General features: G+C 38.2%; 1 protein-coding gene across 4 annotated transcripts in view; it reads right to left on the minus strand.

The window, feature by feature from the left end:
• The window catches only part of DACH2 (dachshund family transcription factor 2), a 310,852-nt gene that overhangs the window by 39,923 nt on the left and 246,185 nt on the right, over nt 1–24,744 (minus strand). For all 4 annotated transcript variants that reach the window (XM_037408398.1, XM_037408397.1, XM_037408396.1 and 1 more), the window contains exons 6-7: nt 17,886–18,021; nt 15,867–15,947 (exon numbers count right to left, since the gene is read on the minus strand). In XM_037408398.1, the coding sequence (XP_037264295.1) occupies nt 15,867–15,947; nt 17,886–18,021 (217 nt within the window). The remainder of the gene's footprint in view (nt 1–15,866; nt 15,948–17,885; nt 18,022–24,744) is intronic.

A 24,744-nucleotide genomic window follows, 5' to 3' on the forward strand; every position in this document is an offset into this window, starting at 1 on the left:
CGACTGCACCGCTTTACACCCTCTAGCAGAAACCTATGGGTCTGTGATCATACACTGCCTGGTGGCCTGGCTTTCACCAGAATGCAAATGTAAGCAAAAGACATATGAGCACATATGTTTTTATGTGAAACAGAAGTTAAGTTGTGAATGCAACGCATCACCCTGCAACAAGGAGCTGCAGTAGAAGTGAGCCCCGTCCACCCCAGCTGCCCCACTCGCCACATCCCTGCAGCCCTGCCGGCAAGCACAAGGGGGTACTGGCCGTTCTGTGGGGACTCCTACACACCACGCTTGCGAAGCACTGCCTTTCTCCATGTCCCACAGCACAGCATCGCATAGCTGGGATCTGTTGCCTGCCAGACGCATAGCTAACTACTGGTAACACTGCAAAAGCTGCTCTTAGATGTTACCATGTTTAAACAGCACTACATTGAAAGTATCTGTTCATAACACATAATTAAACTACTACTATTTATGAGCACCCTTAATGCTGCGGGGTGCTATTCCTTTTCAGACCTCTCGTCAGACTTCACTAAGCATTCAGCGACTTTACATATTTTTAAGCATGAATTACCTACACAGTCAGTCCTTCTTGCCCATAGGATTTAAAAATAATTTTCAAAATGAAAGTTACACTTCTCTGCATTTCCTTATATCTTTGATAATTCCACACAAAAATAGTTTCTCCTAAATTCTGTTTCTTCAAGTATTTGTAAAGACAGCACTTTTATAAAAACATTTAACAACCAGAATATACTTAAATGCCTAACTGTATCCATAACTAAGTCTTCATTTAGCTAAAAAGTTCTGATATTATCTCTATTATTTATTCTTCAAAGGAGAATAGTAATTAGAAAAGTTCTACAAATTTGCACTAATGAAGCAGAAAAATCTACTATGAATTAATGAATTTTATTAATCATCATGTAAGCAAATAAATATAAAATGTTAAAAATGTAAGTATATCTAGACCCTTCTTTTATTTTATAGTAGTTCATGTAAGATTACTTGCAGGTTATTTCTAAATCCTTATAATAACTTCAGCTGGGAATTGTAGTTTTGCTGCAAATTTGAACTTTTATCAATGGATCTATATTTACAATCCACAAACACTGAAAAAGAGAAGGCACTTAAATATGCAGCAAAATTACATACTGAAAAAATCAAATAGAGTGCAGGGAGAATAAAAAGTAGATATGAAGCAGTGGTACAGAAATTAAAAATAGTACTTAGAGAATTCACACCGCATGTTATTGCCACCACATACACCAAGGTAAGATTTAAGCTAATCATTCAGTCCTGATGCACAGGCTTCGAAGAAATACTTTCAAAATATGGGTATGTTAGTTGTATAGGAGAAAAACTACAGTGCCAGTCCTGAAGTGCCAGGGTCAGAGGAAGGGTCAGCATTCCACTGCTTTTTCACAGCCTCCCCCGTGCTGCAGCAGCTGAATGCTGGCCCGGCACAGTTCAAGGTTGTCTTAAGTGACTAGTGACCCACAAACAGTTTTTTGGTCCAGGACTGCCCACGTCAAGGCAGTGCAGACACACCTCTCACTCTCTAACACGTCTCCAGCGTCACAGCTGCCAAGATGAGAATGGTGGAGAGCTGCAGGAGGTTTGTGCTGCTGGGGAAGTCCCTGCCCCTTTGCACTGCTTCTGTCCCTCCGAGTGTGACACTCACAGGGCGCAGCCACAGGTATTTAAGCCGCAGAGCAAAACACGGCTCACAGGCTAAAACTAATTAATCATCCGTCCAACACCACCGAAATGCGTTCAGTGGAGTTCAGAACCTTCAGGTGCAGTCAGAAGGATGTCGGTGGGATCTTACCGCAGGCCACTGCCACTGAGTCGTCACAGAGACGGGGAAGGGTGCTGTGCTTTGAGCGTGATCCACTCAAGTTTAGGGGGTCTCAACCAAAACCTGCTGAGGTCTTACTCTAACTGCGAACCCACATCAATACCTTTTCTGGGTTTTGATCTTTATCGGTTGGCACCTGAAAGGAAACCCTGAGTCCCTATTTTTGTTTACCTCTTTCCTCCCTTCCCCACCTCCAGCATCTTTCCTTGCTGTCTTCAAAAACTCCCTATAAATCCAGGGGGAAAAAAGGATGCCATTAAAAACTGCCTTACTACAGTACGTATTATCACCATTATGTGAAATAATTGCTCCTTGGGCGATTCTAGACAGTCAATTAACCCCCAATTCATGACTCAAGTGGCAGAGCAGACACTCAGTGCATAAAGGGTAGGGGTTCAACTCTCGATTAGGATGATATTTTTTTTCTGCAATAGTTTAATCTTGTGGTCAATTAAATCCCCTGGCATTGTATTAATTACGATATGAATTCTAGGCAACTTCTGATTTAAAGGTTAGTCACAGTGTACTGCACTGGACCAAAGCCCTGGACTTTTAATTTTTCGAACTGAAAGTCTATTCTACCTTAAGGGGAAAAATATTCTTTTTTGAAAAAGAGACCAGAAAACATCTTTACATTGTGTTTTCCTGATCTGGAATACTTTAAATGCCTCCTGTACCTTTATGTCAGCAGTAAGATTGCATTTATGTCATAGAACATTTAGAACTAAGTTTACTGCTGCACCACATATTCATATCACTAGTTATATTAAAAAGGATTTCTAAGCAGACTTTTAAGGATTAATCTCATCTCCAATTGCTGAGCATATTTCCTACGTTGCTGGGCATAGCAGCTTGGAATAGTAGCTTAGTTATCCATCTGCTAGACATACAGAGACTATCAGTTCGTGAAGTAATTTCTTGGTACTCTTTTTGGTAGAATAAAGTCCTGGATTTCCTCAGGGAAGCAAAGGACATATGCTGATGCTCTATGGTTTCTGAGTTGCTGCAGAGATGAATTCTTCTTGGCCAGCTTTCTGTTGAGTAGGTGCTGGAATCGTATAAAACAGCAACTTGTAAAAAAAAAGTAAAATGGTGAGTTCCCTGGCCAAATCAGTGATCTTTTTTCAACTAATTATTTTTCTTGCTCAAAATGAAGACAGTTTGTCTTTGAAAAGACTGTCTATCATTAAAAAAGAAAAGTATTGAAAGTTTTTGAAACAACTATAACAGATGTCATAGTAGTTGAAAGTACAATTAGAAAGCACAACGCCGCAGAAATAAAACTTCAAACAAAAGCGGAAAGAGTTCTTTGTGCACATCAATAATTTAGAATGATTTAAGAACTGTTTTATAGATGCAAGTGGAGCTCTTTCTGTCTATATATAAATTGAATGTGGTCTTTATAGGCAAACAAAAAGGGGATACAATCCTTTTAAATTATTTTTAGGATAATTGTTTCCACAACAAACATCATTATTTATCAGTTTTGAACAGAAGCCAACTGCTAACATTTGAAATGCACAAATCTTGGCACACAACATAGAAATGGTAATCTCCCCCCTTTTCCAAACCAGTTTTGCATTTATTTTACACATTTGTCAAGTTCTTATCTCAAAGCCCATGCAGTGTTACCTATTTCTATCAGAAATCATTATATTTTATTTCTAATCACCTTCCCGTAGCTAATTTGGTAACTCGGGAAAGGAAACATTTATTGCTAACAGATGCTGTTACCTTCCTGCTCACTCACATATTACTATAAATTGATTCAACAGCCTGGAAAACAAGGTTTAGTATGTATTATTTTGCCTTCTGGGTTTCTTCTGTTATAATCTTTCTTTTTAGATAAACAGTCTCAGCAATGCAAACATTCCAAAGCTACACCACAGCTACTCATCAGCCAGGATGTGTCCGTATTACACAGCGCAGTGCCATGTAACAAGCCCTGAGATACTCTGCCCGCTGCGAGCAGTGTAACCATCCCAGCAGCGGGGCTCCCTCTCAGGCACCCCACTTCTGGAGCATGCATTCCTCCCGCAGAGCACTGCACCACGGCTCACAGGCGCGCTGCACCGCTGCCCTTCCACTGCTGGGGGCAAGCGCTCGGCCTACCTGCTGCCCTGTAGGCACAAGGAGCACGCAGGTCACCTTCTCTCTCCTACCCATGGCGGGATTGCGAAAGGATGAGCCAAATCTTTGAAAGAGACACTTCAATTATCTTTTTTCTTCCTTGATTAGATTTTTAAGGGAGAGCTGGAACAGCCCATGGAAAAGGCTGAAGAGGCTGCCCTGAACCTCACAATCTCCATGTTTTTATATTTATCTATATCCTTACTTCTATAAGTAAACTTTAAGTAAATTATCTATTCTCTGTTTGAAACCAACTGAATTGTTTTTTTCTCATTTCCCTCTTGTTCTGGGGTAAATACTAAAAGGGGATTTTGAAGGATAGGCAGTTTTGTGTCCAGAGAGATGAGATTTTCCTTTTCAGAGGAGAGGGAAGATATGGGAATAAACGACAGTCCTTGAAGCTGCACACTTTCTTAAGAGAAAATGTGAACAGACATTCTTGTAGAGTCACAGAAGAAAACAGTTCCTCAACAGTTTCCACTTACACATTTGAATATCAGAACACAATTTTGCTGAAGTCCACCACAATACAAAAGGGGAGGCCCCAACCCGGCTACTTTGCTGCTGTCTACAGCACAAGCCCCCATGCACTGCCTTTGAGACATGAAAAAAATTTAGGAAAAGTACAAATTTCATTGCTGACCCCCCCCCCCCCAAAAAAAATAAAATCTGTCAATTTAGCTACAACCACTACAGAATGATAGTCATATTTTTCAGATGCTTGGGATCATTTAGCTTCAGCATTTTATGCGACTGATGATATATGAACTGCTAGTTGTGTAAAATTAAAACTCCAGCCTGATCTAGAATATATTTAATGCATGCTATATAGGCAGCGATGTTTACAAAACACTAATCCTAAAATAGGGTGATGAAAATCTATATTGTATATTAAAGACAATTCTTATTACGAATAAGACTATAATCTAGAAGTGCCTGACTTACTTTCTGCTGAGATTTCAACATGCGTGTATATACAGAGCTTAATAATGAATGTTCTTGAAACAATAAAACTCTCTCTCAGGAACTCATGGAATGATTTTTGAATATTGGTGGCTGCTTTTTTTTTTTAAATATCAAAAGCTTTGTACAAAGAAACAAAGGAATTATGGCAGGATGGAATCATTAATATCACTGCTGTTGTTATTTTAATTTTACAAAAATTACGCTTTCCTTAAAATACACCAGATAAAAGACAATTCAGTATATATAAATATACTCTTTTTATAGAGTAATTTCAAGCTCTCCTTTCTATGCAAATCCCTTCTGCCTGTAATGCTGTAGGCTATATGACAATAATGTCAAAAGTCAAACAGCAGCTCCGGCAACTCCTCCTTTAATATGTGGATTTCTCCACACTTTTGCCTGGAGGGCACCTTCATTACAACCACTTTCTAGATTCTAAAAATAACAAAAACCAAGGCAACAATAATAAATACAGGCCATCTCCTAATTGACAGCATCTAAAATGTCCCCAAAGGTTACAGATGTATAAGTAACATGTTCTTTTCTGAGTAAATCCTATTTTCTGACCTCTGTGAAAAGACATGTGTACACACACAATATTCCGTTTTCTGCTCCAGGTCAGCCATCTACCAAAGATGTTCCATCCTCCAGCATATTCTTACACCAAAAAGGCATCTTCCACCACACCAGAAGAGGCACTCCACTGAACGGTCATTAAAAGTTTTAGAGTTATGCATCCCCTTACAGACAGTACTCACCTGAATAAGCCATAGGGTGCATCAACAAATTCACACAAGCCCAGCCTAGCTATCAAAATCCTGCACAGCAGTTCAGGTGATGGATAAAATAGACAGATTCAAAACTGTACAATGCTTTATAGATTATAACATCTCAAAATACACCTGGAAGCAGGATTTTATTTATTAAACTACTTGTTACAGCCTGTCATATTCTGTCAACTAGAAGAAAAATCTGCTTTGGAAACTACTGTCACACTGACTACAAAATAAAAGACGAAAATAAATCAGCTGGTATTTCAAGAGCAACATGCAATGGCCAATCATGACCAAAGAAGTGTGCCTGGGGAATTTTGTATTGGAATAACCACGAACTTTCTAGCTTTGTACTCATTTGCCTTGAATTTCAGAATTCTAGTGGCTAAATAAGTTAAAGTCTAAGCGAGCCTGTGTATGTGCAATACAACCTTTTGGGAAAATTATATGTTTTTAACAATTCTCATGAACATGATTAAGCATTACAATTACATCACAAATGAACAACACCCCCAAACTACTCAGAAGTCCAACTTGTACTTCCAAAAGTGGCTTGATTACTTAGTGGCTGATTTTCACAGGTATATGGAAATAGGAGTGATGCCTCAGTCTAAGAAGCCCGATCCTTCAAGGAAAAGCTACGAAGGCACTTGATGTCCCAATGCTGGGCACAAATGTGTCAACGAGGCATACGTGATATCTAAAAAAAGCCAACAACCAATCTCACAGCTGCCTTTAGCCCTCAAAATTTATGCCCAAGGTCCCTCTGGCCACATGTATTTTGGCTGTGAAGCTTAACTTGGGCCCTGTTTGGAGGATCTGAGATAGTCCTGGGATGACAGTACTCCCTGGCTGATGGCCTCATAAACCCCAAGTGGGTTTGAGTGGCCACTTGAGAGACAAAGAGTCCCGTTTTCAAACCACCAGACTATTGGTTTGGGATTATTCAGCAAAAGGGTTTGGGGAGGGGAGAAAAGACACAAAGCAGCTGAACAGTATGGCTGGTAATGCAGCAGGCCGAGGGACCCAGTTAAGGAGCTTGCTCTTATGAATATTTAATCACTCAGATGAAGTGGAACAGCTTTAACTGGAGATAGTGTGATAGATGCAATGCAGAGACACAACAGAAGGAGGCTTCACTTAGGAGAGCAGATTCAATCTCCTGCTTTAACTTGAGGAGTTTTGAGAAGGAAGCTTACATCTCACAGAGTACCCCAATGACTGGGGTATCCCACATACAGCAAGGCACAGGTGTCTCTCCTTCCATCTTTCTATCAATCGTAAGTACCTGCTACAAGAAGAATATTCATAGCTGGAGATCCTCAGCAAACGTAAGCATTCGCCTCCCACCCCACAGCAGGCACCAGCCCCTCAGTGACCCAGGCAGCCCTCCCAGCTCTGCCCAGCTTGCTGAGACAGGTCCTGATAGAACGTCACTGTTAGTGTAAAAATAATTATTTTCTCCTTGTAATTCTCATTGTTATTTCATAACTTACTGGGTTGTATAATGACTGTATAATGATAATCTCACAATCAGTTATTTAAGGTTTGTTTATCCTTTTGGCAAATAAATTGCTCCTGCGATTAAAGTAAGGTGAGAAGAAAAGCAGGGAGACATTTCAGAAACATGACAACTCCTTGGTTATTTTGCACATTTTTCTCCCTATCTCATTTATGGAGATATATAGAATAATAACATGAATATGAAAAAAACTTGAGCATAGTCTAGAAGTAAAAAAAACAACAAAACAACCCCCAAAAAAGGGTTTCCAGACATATTTCTTTGTATTTGTGGTTTTCTGTTTGGGTTTTTTGGTTGTTTTTTTTTTTTTTTCCTGTGGGAGGACAGTAAGGTTTTGGGTAACATATATTACACACATTTCACTTACTTGCTGGGTCTTACGCTATCTCACCCATGCATCTACTTGCTACTGTTTAATTATAATAGTGTTTAATAAGAAAAAATACTGATTAATAAGAATCATTAAAAGAACATCACAACATTAATACTGAACTTATTCAAAAGTGCAGGGAGTTTCATGGAAAGAACTCAAAATAGGCCATTTTTCTTCAAAATAAAGTGCCTGTTTTAAAATAGTTTGAATTATATCAATTGCTTACTATTGTGGCCTCCCACTCTTTCAGGCACTTAATTTCTGAGGTAGAGTTGATAATATGAAAAAGCTACTAATAGAACTGTCCATCCCCAGAAATAAATATGGCTCTAATAAACAAATACCTAACACAGCGAAGAGTACTGTAGTGGTGCCCTCTGCCCCAACAATCGAACATGAAATCTGATTTCCTTGAAATTACAGCCTGAGCTGGCAGTGGTCCGGACCTCCTTATGTTCTGCAGCCCCAGTGGCTTCTGAGTTCAGTATATAGGTCATATCAGCTCTGCTAACAAGGTATCATGTAACTTCATCGATGTAATTCAATGCAACGTCTGAAATATAATGAACACCACACTTATTCTGGTTTCATGACTACCTATCTATTTCAAGAGGGTAATCTTTTTCTACTTCCAGTCTCAGGTTAGTTGACTATCTTACATGTCCACTAAGGAAATATTACTTTTATTATCAGGAATATTTGTTCTAATGCAGTACGTACAAACACACTTTGCAGACGCACATAAACATATGGGTTTGCCCTCAGCCTTCCACCAGAAACCTCTGGGCAAGTCACCCTCACTAAGGAAAAGAGCGCTCTTCATCGCCATCTTAACACGACTTTTACACAGAAGGCAGACACACTCCACAAAGCAATCTTAAGGTACTCAAAAGATCAAATTAGAAAAAATGTCCTGAATACATAAAAACGCTGCACAGAACATAATCCACCAGCGCTAGGCACGCCCCAAGGCTTCCCTGTAACTCATGCTTTCCTGCGCCACTGGCCCAGGAGCAGCACAGACATGCAGCGCATCCCCCCGCAGGCACCTGCGGCTCTCCCGAGTTGTCTCCAGAAATCAGGTTACATAAAGCAAAGTCCCCTCATGCTGTAAAGGCTGGATTTGCTCTTTGACAGCAGGAGCACATATCGCTGTCACAACCATGAACATTTTTGCTCCTCTCTGCTCTTGCCTGAAGCAAAGGTTCCGGAGCCAGGGCCACGGCTGTGACTGTGCCACGCAGCATTTCACTGACACATAACACCCATCTACGGGCAACGTGACAAACTCTAAAGCCTAGCTCACTATTAGGGACCCTTAGAAAAGAAACCTGTATTTTTTGAAGTGCCGCTTCTATGAATTTCTTGAAGACACGAATGAGACACAAATACTACAAAACTTTCAAAATCACCACTTAAAAAATTTGCAATTAATTTGCATTCTTAGCTGTTCACTTACTTTGGCCTAAATCAAATGCATGAAATATGCCAGAAGTGTCTTTTCTTGTAAGACACCTGTACTGAAAGCAAAAATTACTGGCTTGTAAGTAGCTTCCTAGTGAAGAAGTGTTTGGTGTAGGTTTGCTGTCCTTGCTAGAAGTGACATGATTTTTCAGTAACATATACTGTCTGTACAAAAAAAAAATCAAGGGGCAACAGTCTAATACTTACTGGATGATTTCCGTTGCCCTGCAGGCATGCATGGTTCCATGCCTGGGCACACAAATGCACAAACCCAGTTCCTGGGGAGCAGGTTGGGTGCTTATGCCTGGCTCAGCACTCAGGCAGGGGGAGGCTGAACCCATGTCAGCGCATTCCCAGAGATCTCAAGGATTTCTGTAACATGAGAAAACCATTCAGCAACCTTTCAGGACGCGTATTTTTCAGATCTTACTGCTTGTAATGAGGACTGAAGGCAAACTTATTAAATAACTCATAGACATTAAGAACGTCACCAACTGCAGTTTTCAGGTTAATGACTTTGCATCAGAGGTATTACGAATCAGAGAATTCGAAGGATCAGTTCTAATACAAGTGCTAACTCTAAGGAAAAGATTCCTGGGACTAATCCAAAAGCTTTCTTAGGTCACTGGATGCCAATCAGCAATTTTTCTCCCCTTTTATGCCTTTCCAATCTGATATAGCTCAATAAGTTGGACCTACCTAAAACTCAATTCACAGTACTGGAGGAAAAGTGGAAATGGTGACTCTGAAGACACACCCTGACTTCGGAAAGCAGCTACTTTATTCTGACTTACTTTGTTCTTATCTGCTCATTTCATTCCATGGACTTACATGAATATCTTACTATGAAACACAGTCCAAAGCCTGTTCAGTAAAGAAAATTTGATTATTTTATATATAGACATGTAATTTGTAGTGTTTAGACAGCAATACATTAAAGTCACTGAAATCTAATAAATAAAACAAATTAATAAATTATATATCAATGTAAGAAACTGCCTTAGTCAATCTGCCAAGATAATTATGAAGTAGGTATTTTAGTCTTCAGAAAAAATGCATTCTTAAGAATGATTCTGCAAATAAAGATCTAATTTAAACTTAATGTAACAATGCAACCTTGGAATACTTCATTGGTATCTCTTGCATAACCACCCTTGTATTTATAAACATTTGAGCAATGGTTAAACACACAATCATAATGATATTAGTCTAGACACTTCAAAAATTAAAGCTTTACCATTATTTTCTATTTACATATCTAGTGAATCTAAGTGTTAAGAGTTTGCCTTTGTTTCATGGGGTTGGGTTTTTTGATTGACCGATGAAAGACCGCATCTACTCTTAGGCCACTGTTTTAACAGTTGTCAGTTCACTTGCAGGTTAAATTTAACAGAAAAGAAAAAAAAAAAAGACAATTTGTGGAAAAAGCCTTTACCCAGAATAGAGCACTGTGCTTCTTATCTTTCAGTATTCTTAAGAGGACAGAAAATACAAAAATATCTCTGAATTCTCCAGTGCACATTTGCACTGGGCATGTCAGTTACGGTTTTTGGAAAAAGAAACCTTCGCAACCCTTAAACCCGTGTATTACTGCAGCCACTGCCCATGAAATAACCCCTGGGTCTCTAACAGACACACTTAGATACCAAAAGGAACATGGCTTCACTTCTAATTTGGGGAGTTTTTCATGTATCTCAAGAAAAGATTCATGAGCATATTTGTGAAGAAAGTTGTTTGCGTTTTTTCTCATTGTATCTCTAACATGCAGGTATTGACGCATCAATGAAACAGCATGAGGAACATTTGAAGCGCTGGCACCTATCGTACACTTTGTATACACGCTGTGTGGTACAGCTTCGTACTCTTAGCTGGTTTTTGTATTCCTTGCACTCTCCATCTGGATGCTTTCAGATTAATTGTTGGAAAAGTCCCCTCTCTGGTGGACACCCCCCACCACCAGGGCCTGTTGCTGTTTCAGGTGTTCTGCACCTGCTTGTTCTCCTCCCCTCACATAGCGAGTAACCCAGTCCTTTGGCAATGATTAATTTAAACAGTGTAAACCCTCTTTTCCGCTAATGAAATACAGTAAATAAATATAGTTACTCTTTCATTACCATACTCTCTGGCCATCTGAAAATATTTCACCCAGCTGACAGAAATGATGCAAAATTCTCACTTCCTTGAAGTAATAAAGGGAAAGGCATTCTTTAATAAAATGAAAAGGGATAGCTGCCAGATGTACAGTCCTGGAGACTACTGTCTACTGGAAACAGGAGACGTAGCCCTTGAGTGCAGATCTGTGCTCAGAAGAAGCAGGCAGCTGAGCTGCAGGAGGGGAACATCGCCACTGAGCAGCTCCTGGAAATTCAGAGTAAAGCACTTCCTCAACAAATACAATCTATGTCTACTCACAGACCGCTTGAACCACAGTTAAGTCTGAAGATACTGGTCGTTTATGAAATTTTCCTACCAAATTTTACTCTGGTTCACTCAGGGCCAGCGCCCCAAACACCCATGTGAACACCCAAACATGCAGCGGCCCAGGGTCCGGCCGGCCTCCCGCTACAGCCAGAGCGTCTGCCAGCTCCCACCAGGGCTCCGGGAGGAACAGCGCAGCCTGCGAGCATGCACCAGTGCTGGCTGGAATAAGAACTGGTAATATAGTCAGTGGAGCAATCTTCCAAAACATCAGGCTTTGGTCAAACTGTTCCCACTGAAGACGTCATGAACATTCCCATTGATTTCCCTGTGGCAAGAGCTGGGCCAGTGCCTTTTATTACTCCATCCTGTATGAGGAGTCTGAAGCATTCCTTGTCATGCAGTCAAACAGAATAATTGTACCAGCATTTAAATCTGACTGGAAGGCATGGCCAAATTCTTTTCTGGCTTGTTTAACCTTCCTAAAGCCAGAATTCAAATGGAGGGTTCCATAAAGCCTATACAGGGTTGTGTCAAACACAATCCCTTCTCATACAAAAGAGATTTTTTCCAGGATATATACTGAAGGAGATTCATTAAAAATCTAGCTTCTGTGAGCAACTGTGCAGATAAGACGACACAGCAAGTAAGTATAGTCAGGAAGACTTTGTGTTTAAGTTTCTGTAAAGATCTGGGGCTATGTCCTCTGAGGGATTTTCTGTTTCCTTTCACTAGCAATTTCAAAACAAAGCAGATTACTCTTCATGTGGTTTTCACTCACACCCTGACACGGCGAAATGCTTGTGTGCCATAATGGTTAAAGACATTTAACAAAAATATAATAATTATTTCGTACTACAAAAAAACCAAAAACTGCGAACTTATAAAGATGTTTGACTTTGTTGTCCTCTAATGTTAAGCCTAACCATACTTCCTAAAAAGATGATGAAAGGATGTGGAGTAATTGAGATTTAATGGCACTTCTCCTTCAAAAAGCTTAAAGGTATGGTCTGTAACCGGACTCTAACCCCTCTGCTCTGAGACAGCCACTCATTCCGTAAATTCTGCCCCACCAACATATGTGAACAGCTCAACATAATTGGAACAATCTCATATTTACGGTCTTTTTTTTTAAAAAAAAAAACCCAACTATTAAGCCATATTCTTTTCAGCCCTAATTACCTTGAAATTACTTTGACGAGAACAAAGTGGCACATTTTTGTCTGGTGCTGAGATCACTTAAAATGGGACATGGAAAACAAAAACTGTATCCTGAGGGATATCATTGCATTTGCCTACAATAATTACAATATTTTTTATGGGGTTTTATGCTAAGATTTCACATAAGTAGCACTACTGCTAAACTTTAGTTACTTAATATTCAATTGTTGCTCTCTTAATTGTTACAGAGTGCTCAGATTTGTAAAGTTTTATCAAGGTGTAATACACAAAAACTTCTTCAATATCTACCCTCAATAATTTCTTTGTTGTTTGAAAACTTCCAACTTACAGCAAAGCTGGCATTTTATGGCCTGCAGAGCTATAAATCATTTTTAAAATCATGATGATATTACTCAAAACAGATGTGAAAACATATGTTTGCCACGGTTGTATAAACCGCTTACTTGTCATACTTAATAAATGTTGATACTTTTATTTTAACTACATTCTTTCTTAATAACTTTGAAAATATTTTCCATGGTAAATATATTTTCTGCCTTAGTAAAAGTAATGGCAGGTTTTGAAAAACAAAGCTCATTCTGTATAGAAATTACACGTATATTTTTTGCTGAGCAACCCAGCACAGATCACACTCTTCAGTGACTGTCCACATCTATGAAAAACGTTCAACATATCTGAGGTGCACCAGAGACCAAAATATTTATCTGCCAGAGAATAACAGTAGTATCAGGAACAAAGAATCGACACAGGAGTGAGACAAATCATTGAGGAGGAGCCAGCACCCTTGCACAGGGTGGCAGAAGGGCGCAGCGCACAGGCTGGGCATTTTCAGGAGCAGGGTAGTGGCTCTCTCCTACAGACAGTGGCGCTCCCTCAGCTGCTGGGTGCTTGTAGCAGAGGTCTGCCACACCGCCAAATGCAAAATCACCTTGGAATTGTCAGATATACAGTGTTGGTGACTTTAAAATTTCAGCATTTGTCCCACTATAATGGCATAGAAAGGTTTTGGTTCTGGAACTGTGGAATTACTTGGAAATTACATCTTCACTTGACAAAAAGAAGTAATTTCTCATTCTCATGTTTTCAGAGAAAAACAGCCTGTGCAGACCAAACAGAGAAACAGAAACTGTATTCTATTTTAAAATCATAATTTAAAACGTCTCGTGACTTTGAAGCACCTTTTTCTGATGCAGGTGAATATATAAGCACCAAGTTCATCCTAAAAAAAATCCCCTCAGTGCACACAGAAGTAAACATGCATAAAGAACTATTTCCCACTAAAAATCAATTAAAGAAAGATAATACCACACAAACTTGTACACCAGGAAATGAATAAACCTATAGAACGTTAATCTCAAGGTGAATTATGGAACACAATATTTTAGCATCAGATCTTTGTGATTTTCTATGTGTTACAAGGAATGTTCAATGATAGTAGGAGCCTGGGAATTGAGTTCACAGGTGGTTGGGTATAAATTATTGTCACACTTTTTGGGATTTCTGCATTGTCTTCTCTGATTTTTAAACTGTACTTTCCTTCATCCACCCTGAGTGACAAGGACTGCTACTAACAATAACGACATGATTTGCATCTTTGAGCCCCACAGGATATTGAGTTAGTTTGCTGAAATATGACTAAACATGTGGCAAGAAACCATGCACAGTTAAAAAAAAAAAGAAAATCAACCACACTTTCAGCTTTAGATTAAATACCTGTGCAATTACTACAGAAATATATTTTTTTAATCTTAGGCATGAAGGAATGATTGATAACTGTTGAGCCTCTGGTGTTGGTCCATAAATGCCAACAGCAGTCAAGAGAGAAGGACTTAAGCATGATGATCCAGACAGAAAATTATCTCAGAATGGCACAAAAGGGCTCTTTGGGGGTTCATGAGGGAAGTGCTTAAATGCCTAGAGAACCAGTGAATAGAAAACAGCTTCTTCTGCTTCCAAGAAGAGAGAGAGTGGAGTACAAGTCTAGAAAATATAAGGAGGAAGTTTCAGGCTCTTCCTACCTATGACTGGATCAGTCACAGATATCTAAGGAATAGAGCCGATCATACAAAATCATGAATCTGCTCAAATAATTTTATTTAACTCTGGAACCACAGGGCACATTGAGCCTCCAAATTCTCTTTTGAGTAGCTCATAACATTGTCTCTACCTGTCTTTTTAGTCTTCTCAGAAAATGCATTAAAATGACCTCAATCATAATATACACCAGTTTGTGTTTTCATTTATGATAAAACATTCGTATTTGCAGTAGACTTGTAAGTACATTTAGCTTACATTGTCTCCTCTTTTGGTCACTTCCCTTTTCCTTCACATCTTTTTCACTCTGAAACCTTAACATCTCCTTCAGTAAATGCCTTTGTGGTACTTTTCCAGTATTCACTTACCTTAAGTTTTCTTTTATTTCTTTAACTATATCCCATCTTCTTTTATTTCTTTAACTATATCCCATCTTCTTTTTTTCCAGGCACGCATATTATATGGTGCTTTCTGTATGTGCTGCCAGAATAAACCTCTCACCTATCAATATGATTTATTTTTTATTCTATTTGCAAGGAAACAAAAAGGCTTCTGCTCTTTCTTCTTCTTCAATGTGCAGCCAGGGATGCCACGAAAACACCCCCGGTGAACCTGCACACCCCAGCGTATTCGCTTTCTCCGGTACCCACCAGCCACTGCAGGGAGAAGTGAGCAGAGGAGGCACCTCCCTGCCTACAGGCCAGGCATTACAGGCCAGACATCACTTCTGCCTTGCTACCTCTCTCTTGTGAGGTAATATAATATTATTAGATACAAAAAATGGCTTATTTCCCTCACCTACGTACCAGCATTGGTCTGCACACACATCCCCTGGAGGCAAAGAAACAATACCATGTGACTAATCAAATATTTGCTAGGAACTTCATAAATAATTGAGCCAAAAGACCAGCAAAATACTAGCACCATACTATATAAACAGCGAGAAGCAAAGATCTGATTGTTTACACTTCCTAAGAAGAATGTCATGTAAATTCACTGGATACATTACTCATCACAATTAGGCACTTAGCTCTCTTAAATTCATAATATAATGCCACTGCTATGCAGAATACTAGAAAAAGGAATTAAATACCTAATACGTGTAATTAAATGCCTGAGATGGAAAACAGTCTGTAGTTTTACCTTTCTCCTTTTGTATTTTTTTTAGGCTGGTCCCAGTTTCTTGATCAATGAGTTCTCCTTCCCTGCTGTTGGTCAGCATAGCTAAAAAAAATCAAGAGTGCAGAGCAATGTAACACGATCAGTAAAAAAATGTCCGAAGAGAGGAAAACATTACATTATATTTCCTCTTTGTCAATATTTTGGTATTTTAACATTTATTCATACTATATAGGTTCTAAAGCAATTGACTATTTTTATTGTCCATCATCAACCATTTCACTGTCCCAATTCAACACTTAGAGCCAAGTAAAATATGCAGCACAAGCAAATTTGCGCAAGTTGATTAAAAAAGATACCAAGATAGAACCCAAATTACTACTGAGATGAACGTGATTTCTTATGAAATGTTCAAATTAACTAATTAGAAAAGTACTTCCCAGACATCATTTTGGGGAAAAATACATTTAAGGATTTAAGTATTAGTAATTATCTATAAAGCAGAAAGCTTAATAAAAAATACAAATTGACAAAGAGTAACCCAAATTCATACATGACAGCAAAAAAACAATACACTGTAGTGCTGAAACAAATCCTTTACTTAACACCTGCAAAATCAGTGTTAAGTTTATTACGCCTGTTTTTCAGGATTTCTGGATTTCATTTTTCAGGATGCCCATTTTCTTTGTTCTTATTTGATTAAAACATTTCCTTGTCTGCAATTAACCAATTACATAATTTAAAGTTATTCCAGTGAAGACACTTGTTAAAGGTTCATTACTATATTATAGGGGAAGTTTTGGTTGGTTTTTTTTTAAATCGCAAAATTAAAATATAAATATATATGGATACAAAGTATATGTATGTATCTCTACAACAGCAAGCATCAGACTTCAACATAGAGAAATGTTTGGTTCAACATGAATAAAACCTAGCCTTCTTTAAAAAACTTTCAGCACCATTTCTAGTGCCCAGAGGCTTGCAGTGTGTGATACTTATTAGATCGCTTATATTACAAGCTTATATTATATAGCTTACAGCTATTACTAATAGAGCAAGCGACAGTACTTTCAGAAGCTTCAGTGAGAACACAAGTCCCTTTTTCACCGTTGTGATAGCAAGTTACATTTCTTGCCCTGTGTATTTCTAGCCCTATTTTACATATGAAAAAGCTGAGGGGAATCTACTTTCTAGGCTCTGCCCTGTCTGTGCATATGTTTATGCAATGTGGTTCAGGGTCTGCGGACTAGTTTGTGTAAAGCCTGCTGTGCTGTGTGGTGCCACAATGCTGCTGCACGGACCAGAGTCAAAACTGCAAAATCCCAGCGAGCAGCTGAGCAGTTATTTGGTGGGAGTGAAGTCTACACTGACTAACACGGACTGCATTGGTTCCATAATTTAAATCTAGCTCAGTAATGCCTGCCTGGGCTTCAGTCACTGCGAAGACAACAGTGTTGACATACACCGATGTGAAAAGATGTTAATTGACTTGCCCTAGATCCCTCTTGGAAGCACCAAGAATAGGATCTGAACTTCCTCTAGACAGAATTAGCATTTTAAACACAAGATCGATAATGTACAGGCTGTGAAAGCTGTGGTGAAGAGACAAAAAAATCTCAAAGCCCTCAGCCTCGTGGTGATGAGGCAATGTGTGGGCATGAGGAGGTTTTTGGAATGGAGAAGCCATCATATAACCTGTGACTTTCCTGACATACATACAAAGAAAAAGGTATCTGGCATTTTTCAATTCCAGGTGCCTTCAGAGGCACCTTCTTACTCCAGCATCCAAGACAAGCTGGTTGTACCAGAGAAGGGGTGGTACCTTCTGTGCGTGGGTGGATGCTGGCACAGAATGAATCTGAAGGGCTGGGCTCTGCATAGTGATGAACCTAATAAAACCAACGACAGTGATGAACTTTCTGGGTATTTTTAGCAAGTGAGTGCTTTCCTGAGTTTCCCAGCAAAGAAATATTTGCCTCAACAAACTTCTAGAATTCTAAAGGTCAGTAACTGTGAGGAGGTGTCAGGCTGCAGAGCACTAACCAATTCTGTCTGGTGTGTTGTCCAACTGGGATGGTGAGCTGGACACGCTGCTGCTCTGATGGGAGGAAGCATGGCTCCCGGGCCGCTGACTGTCTTCTAGGGACGGAGCTGGAGAAGGGCTGTCTTGAATCCTTTCCTTGAAACAGAAAAAAAACAAGGTCTGTGCAATTTGATTCACAAACTTCACTGAAGTTCAAGGAAAACATGAGGTTGGCTAAAGCAGCGTTAACAAATGGCCTTTCTGAGACACACAGACTGTGGAAGAGCAGTATAATCCCCTACACCCAGAGTACAGCCTTCTGCACGCAATGTACTGGGGCACAGCTTTTCATCCCTTGTGTCTTGACATAGCATTGGCCACCTTTTTTTTTTTTTTTTAATAACTTTTTCATTTCTAATTTTTTCACACACAGGAACGTAAAGAAAGTTCATCCCTGTTCTTTCCACAAACTACTTTTAATCTACAGACAGTAAAGTTGACATACATGTATCACATTTCAGAGCTGTTCCAATTTGGACTGAACTGTCACTAAATGCAGTCAGATTTGTAAACTCGGTAGAATGTGCACCTGCATAAATTACATCAATATCTTCTCAGGGTACTGCCCAGACAAATTTTAAAAGCTGTGGCACTGGTACAAACTTTGCTTTTGCATGAAAAGCACCACTGGCTAACTAAAGGAAGAATGGTTGCAAATTCTTATGTGTACAGCTGCACATGAAACTTCGATATTAGCCTTTAATTTAAATATACATAGCATTTTAGGTAAGGAGAAGAAAAAGAGTAAGAAATTATAAAAAATTAGCAAATTGGAATTCTGCAGTTCTCTGTATGCATAATCGCAGATTGCCTGAAGATGACATGGAATTCTTGTTAGTAAAAATCTTTAGCAACACGTTAGACAAGCACGATGTAAGAAGTAATTCAACCTGTCTTGAGGAAGGCAAGAGATTATATGACCACCTGACATCCCCTCCAACCCAGTCCTTCCACATACATAATTTTTCTGAATTAATTAAAAATCCCAGTACCCTTCATTCTCATTCCCAGGACCAAGAAAAAATGAGACTCTTGTAAGGGACAGATCATGGCCTCAGATACTCTAGATATTCTTATCTTAAAGTCCCTTTTATATTTTAAATCCTGTTACAAGTCCTTGACGGTGTAGTTCCAAGGGAGAGACACTAATGAGGAGATGCTTGAATTTACAGAATTCCAGAAACTGCATCTTTGGAGTTACCCTTATCTCTAGCAATCATCTGTTCCCCTGGAAACTCAGAACTGAAATATTACTTTCTTTTCTTAAAAAGGGAGATCCTTGTGCCCCCACCTCATTAAAAAAAACACAATTACGGTGTAATCCGAGGAAGCTGTCTCCAAGGAACTTTGCATTTTTTCTGCCTTTCTAATGTATTCTCAAAGATTTTTCATTAAAAGCATCCAATCTGGCCACTTCATGGCAATTTACCATGCGCTTTTGAAAATAAACTCAATAGCATCCAAACTTTTTATGCAGCTTTTGCTAGACAGTATCCTAAATCAATAATACAACTTTAGGAAGAGAATGGTATATTCTAATAGTTTTTCCATTATAAATAGCTAGCACAATAGCTTCTGCTCATAAACTATTGAGGCAATTCATTAATAACACTGGCAGCAAGATCGACATTTTAAGAATATTCTGTTACCCATTAAAACCATCTCTCTAAACCACACTCGTCTTCATATTTACAGATGCATTTGAGATTGATGCAAAGGGAATGTGAGATAGGATCCTCCTAATAGCAAGGGGCAGCTTTTGCCTATTCCAATCACACCAGCTGAAAATGTAGCACTGAATGTGTTGTTAACAGGATAGTTATTGTACATTAAATAACAACTGAGCCTCAAAATCATGTAACAGATGTGTATCTATTACATAGCTGCTAATCCTCAATGGGTCTGTTTTGACTGATTATCTGTTATTTAATGAACATACAATAATGAATAAATCTTAAAGGAAGACTTCTAACTGCAGTATTTTTTAATGCTAATTAAAAATGTTTCTGAAGTTTTACTAGATACAAAATTATTCTGTTGAGTCACAAGTTCCTAAAATTTTGAAAGCTGAATGGTTTTAAACAAACAAGTTTTCAAATTCTGGGGGAAAACAGTCAAAGTCACTGATCTTAAAAATCTCCTGTTTTCCTCTCGGCCTCCAGAAGAGCGGTTTTATAGGTTGCTGAGATGAGTGGGAAAGTAAAAGAATCAAGACTTACTCTCTGGAGGGGCTGCTTATCAAGTTGCTCTTAAAAGTCACATTCTTACCCCAAAAAGTATTCTCCTAAATAAATGATGAATCACATACATGCAATCCTAAGCTCTTAAATACTATATATCTTTTACCTTTGTGTAAATAATAGCTTCCAAATAGGTTACTGCTAACAGGCTACAACTCTGACTGTAGTTTTATTTTCCTGGATATCAATTTTAACAGTCCTCTTTGGCACTATTTCCTCTCTTTTTACCACAAAGAGTACTCAATTTACAATTAAGATATCACTTTGAAATGATTAGTTTTACAGAAGAGTACATAGTTTAAGTAAATTTCATTGTCTATTGCAACCATGAAAATGAATAGCCAAGGAGAGGACATGCCAACTGTTCTGCAAAAAAACCCCTATGAACAAATATGACTATGAATTAACACTTAGATATCACACAAACAACCATATATGTCATCTTAAATGGGAGTTATTTGAGTAATTCAAAAGCTGATGATTTGGAAAAGCAAAGTATTCGAGCTCCTTCTGGTAACTGCATTCCCCATTGTCTCTTGCTATAAAACAATCTCTGCTTCAAGTAATTTGCCTTCAAACTCAGGGTCTTGGCTTGAAATCTTCAGGCAGAAATAAAAGTGTCAAATAATAATGTCACTCTTAATCACACAGTGAATCACTTTCTAAGAGAATCAGTTGATTATGTCATCTAACATGTTACCAGTTACAAAAATTTACATGTACTGGGAAGATACAGTTTTCCCTACAAGCTGACATTTTCTCTGTATGATACATACAACAAATGAGGATAGAGTACCATCATGTAAGACTGCATATGGATTGAGAAATTGTCTATTTCTAAATGTTTGTGTGGAAATGTGATGCTGAATTTCCCCTACTATAATAACTAACACTATGATCAGACTCTTTTTTTTGCAAGTAAACAGATCCATTTTTCAGTCCTGTAATCAGTATGCATCTATTTAGCTACTTAACAGCAATGTGCTCTGGTTCATTAGGTAGCTACTGTTGTGTCTCAGCCTAGTTAAAATTTCACAGCAAGTTAATCTTTTTCATTACAAATGAGAACACAAGTGATAATGTCCTCACCATTTTCCAAACACAGGGTTAACATTATTTGTAACAAACCAATGAGGGCATTTAAATAGGAAAATCGCAAGTCTAAATCCTTAACATTTTTTTACACATTGATGACTTCATTTTATTTGTCATCTATGTATTTACAACCTTGTTACTTTTCATATAATTCATTTTTTTGCCTTTTGAAAACAGCTCGGTTCCCACCAGCACACTGCTGTGCAGCCTGGTTCTACAGTGGGTATACTCACAGTAAGAGAGAAGCATTTCTAAATGAAGTCATGTTTTCTCCATTTGTACTTCTTCTTATTTGTAAATTTGCAAGATTCATATTCCAGGTTATGATGTAATGAATTATATATTTTAAAATTACAGATTGGGAGAATTTTATGAAAAATGAAAACATTCCTCAAGATCTCACCTATTTATCCAACTATAGTACCTACTTTATCTTACCTTTTCTCTTTCCTTTACAGAGCTGTAACATAAATTCTCAAAAAAGACTTTTGCAGTATTTAATCCTTTTGAAGGGCAATATATTTGTCTTACTAAAGATTGGTGTCTTGCTGTGGCTCAGAAAATGTAGCTACAAAGCTTGACATTGTTAATTTTAGTTGTGATTTACGTTAACGGCACTGAAGTCATCAACTCACCCAATTTCCAGATACATCCTTGATTTCACCTCAGTATCCTTTTTCTATTCCCTGTGAGGCAGTATTCCACACAAATAATATGAAACACTACGTAACAGTTGTATCCACACTACTTTTATCTGAAATATATATGAACAGCTTACCTATTTTTGACATAATCATTTTGACTTTAATTCCTAACCTCTGATTTTTTTATAGTATTGATCTTCATTTTGTGTCAAGACTTTAGAGAAATGATGTTGCTGGATTTCCCTTTATTTTTTCTTATTCCTAGTTCCAATGTAGCTGTAATTACTCTTCCAAATGTTAATCTATTAATGAGTTCCTAGAGGATTTAATGGCATTTCACTGCTGACAAGCAGGTTTTGGAAGTTTTTCTGAGTCCCGGATATTTTATTCAGACATTTATCTTCATATTTCATATTTAACTGAGGTGCTACTTCTGTACTCTACAGGGCTCTACAGCGGCGGAAGAGCTGGAATTCACCAGACCTCGCTAATGAAATGGAAAGGAAGGAAAAATGGGGATTCTGCTGTCTTTGAGTTTTCAACCATTGTAAGAAAGATTCAGAGTTGAGGACCATGTTGGAAAAACAGAGTTCCACAGGCTCCGGCAGAATAAATTCTCCAACATTAATTTGCACACTAGTTCCCCACTAGAATGATTATTGTGCCAGAACTCGATCTCCCAGTATAGTGATATCCCAATAGTGATTGCCAAATCACTATTCTCAAAATGGACTACACATTAAAAAAAGAAATATCTAGAAAGCTGAGTCTCATTTCTCTGGAGGGGTCTGTGAAGCCAGGAGCAGTCAGCCAGCAGACTGGCTGCAGACGTCCTCACCTGCTAGCCAAAACTACCACAGCTTCGTGCCTGTGATATCACTGCTCATATCTCCCTGGGTGAATTCCATCATCAATAAAAGAGAAGAATAAGAAAAGTTAACACAATTTCAGTTAGGAAAGAACTGAATTGCTAACTCTTTTTTTTTTTTTGGTTAATAAGACGACACACATATCTTTCCAATTGACCTTAGTTGATACTATTTGAATTCTAATAACAACAACATTTTTAATAGTGTTCTAAAATTTACAGTCCTTAACTAATGCATTATTGAGAAAAACAATATGTAATTGCTATTTAGGCTTTTCAAAGAAAAAGAATCATTCTGACACAGCAAGCATGAGCTGCGTTACACCTGAAATGATGTCAGACAGTGGCCAACAAGAAATATGATGGTTAGAGTTACCATTCTGAGCAAGAGGACAGTGGTAAGGTTTATATTTTGAATCAGCTCAGTCTGGAAACGGGCACACACAAAAAGCATGGGTGACTTGTTGGTCTTCTGACCTACCTATAGTATCTCCAATTCCTGTAAGAACTGGAGATGAGGAAGGTAAACAGCTGGTCTAAAAACTAAGATAGGATCTGTATGTCTGAAAGCCAGCTGGATCCCATTCATCTTTTGCAGTGTATCGGGAAGTCATTCACTTAAAATACGTACTTTGCCATTTAAAAAGCATTTTTTATCACTGTGCATATATAGTTATTTCAGTTGTAGTCAACTGGCAGTTATCTTCCCACCAAATTTAAGAAATCATAAAACCTCTTCTACGTTTACTGATTTTTAATACCAGATGTTCACTTGGTAATTCCATTACCTTGTGACTACTTCCTATCAATTCATTAATTGCCAGCTGCTCAGCCAAACAGAAAAGCGCAGCTCATCAGATGGTATTGGTAAACAGCCAAACAAGAGCTTCCTTCTTTACCATTTCTTAAATTAGCAGTCACTGTGAAAACTATGGCAACCTTCACTTGTATATTAAGATTTTACCTTTACATTTCACTTTGAATCTGAAAGCATCATATTGACTAAAATTGGAAAGAATTTTGCAGTGAAAACTTTCTACTTGCACTGCTCCTATGAATTGTTTCACCCAGTGCTGCTACTGAATGAAAGAAAGGCACTCTCAGGACTAATGATGATAATGATGTATCTAATCTATGTTATAGCTATATTAGTTATTAAATACAAATGCAAATGACTAAGCCAATATTAAAAAGACCTGAGCCAGAACTAAAAGCTAGTATGTGCTTGGCCTAACAATATTTCCTTGCAAGCTCTGCAAAAGAGATGATTCCTACCATATTTTTTTCTACTTGCAAGTTTAAAATAAGTATTCATCACTTATTCTTTAGCCTAGCAACTAGGTGTCTTGGTGTTAAGAAGTAACTCATTCTTGGCATTGCAGGGAGAGGGATATGCCTCCCTTAAAAGGAGGAGAAATGAGAAGGATATTTCATACAATTTGTAGGGACCTGAACACCTCCCAACACAGTAGTTTCCTTGTATCAGTGAATAAAAAGATACAAACCTGCACACTCACTCCTTGTTTGCTACAGACAGAGCCAGAAAAATTAGCCCTCTAAGAAGCAAATTTACTACTATGTCTCACATGTCACTCCCCTAACATAATCTGGTACCCATTTCAGCAAGAAGCTGCCAGCAATGAACATGCTATGGAACAGGACAGAATGAATCTAATAAGGAGAAAAATAACAAATTTTATGGAAGTTTTATTTTATAAATGTTGTAATACACTGAAAGCAATTCAGAATGAACTGAATGCACAGAGAGATATGAAGTTAAATATGTTATAAATTCTGTAATGAGAAATATTTTTATATTGAATTGTTTCAGAGTATTCTGAGATCTCCACATTTTCCTGGCTGTCAGGTAAATATTATGAATGTGAGTTGTACAGCACACAGAAAATAGCACCTCTCAGCAATAATTACACAGCCCATCTGTATTCTCTTTAGGGAATTTAAAATCATGTCA

The sequence above is a fragment of the Falco rusticolus genome, chromosome 14, assembly GCF_015220075.1.
Source record: "Falco rusticolus isolate bFalRus1 chromosome 14, bFalRus1.pri, whole genome shotgun sequence".
Taxonomy (NCBI): Eukaryota; Metazoa; Chordata; class Aves; order Falconiformes; family Falconidae; genus Falco; species Falco rusticolus.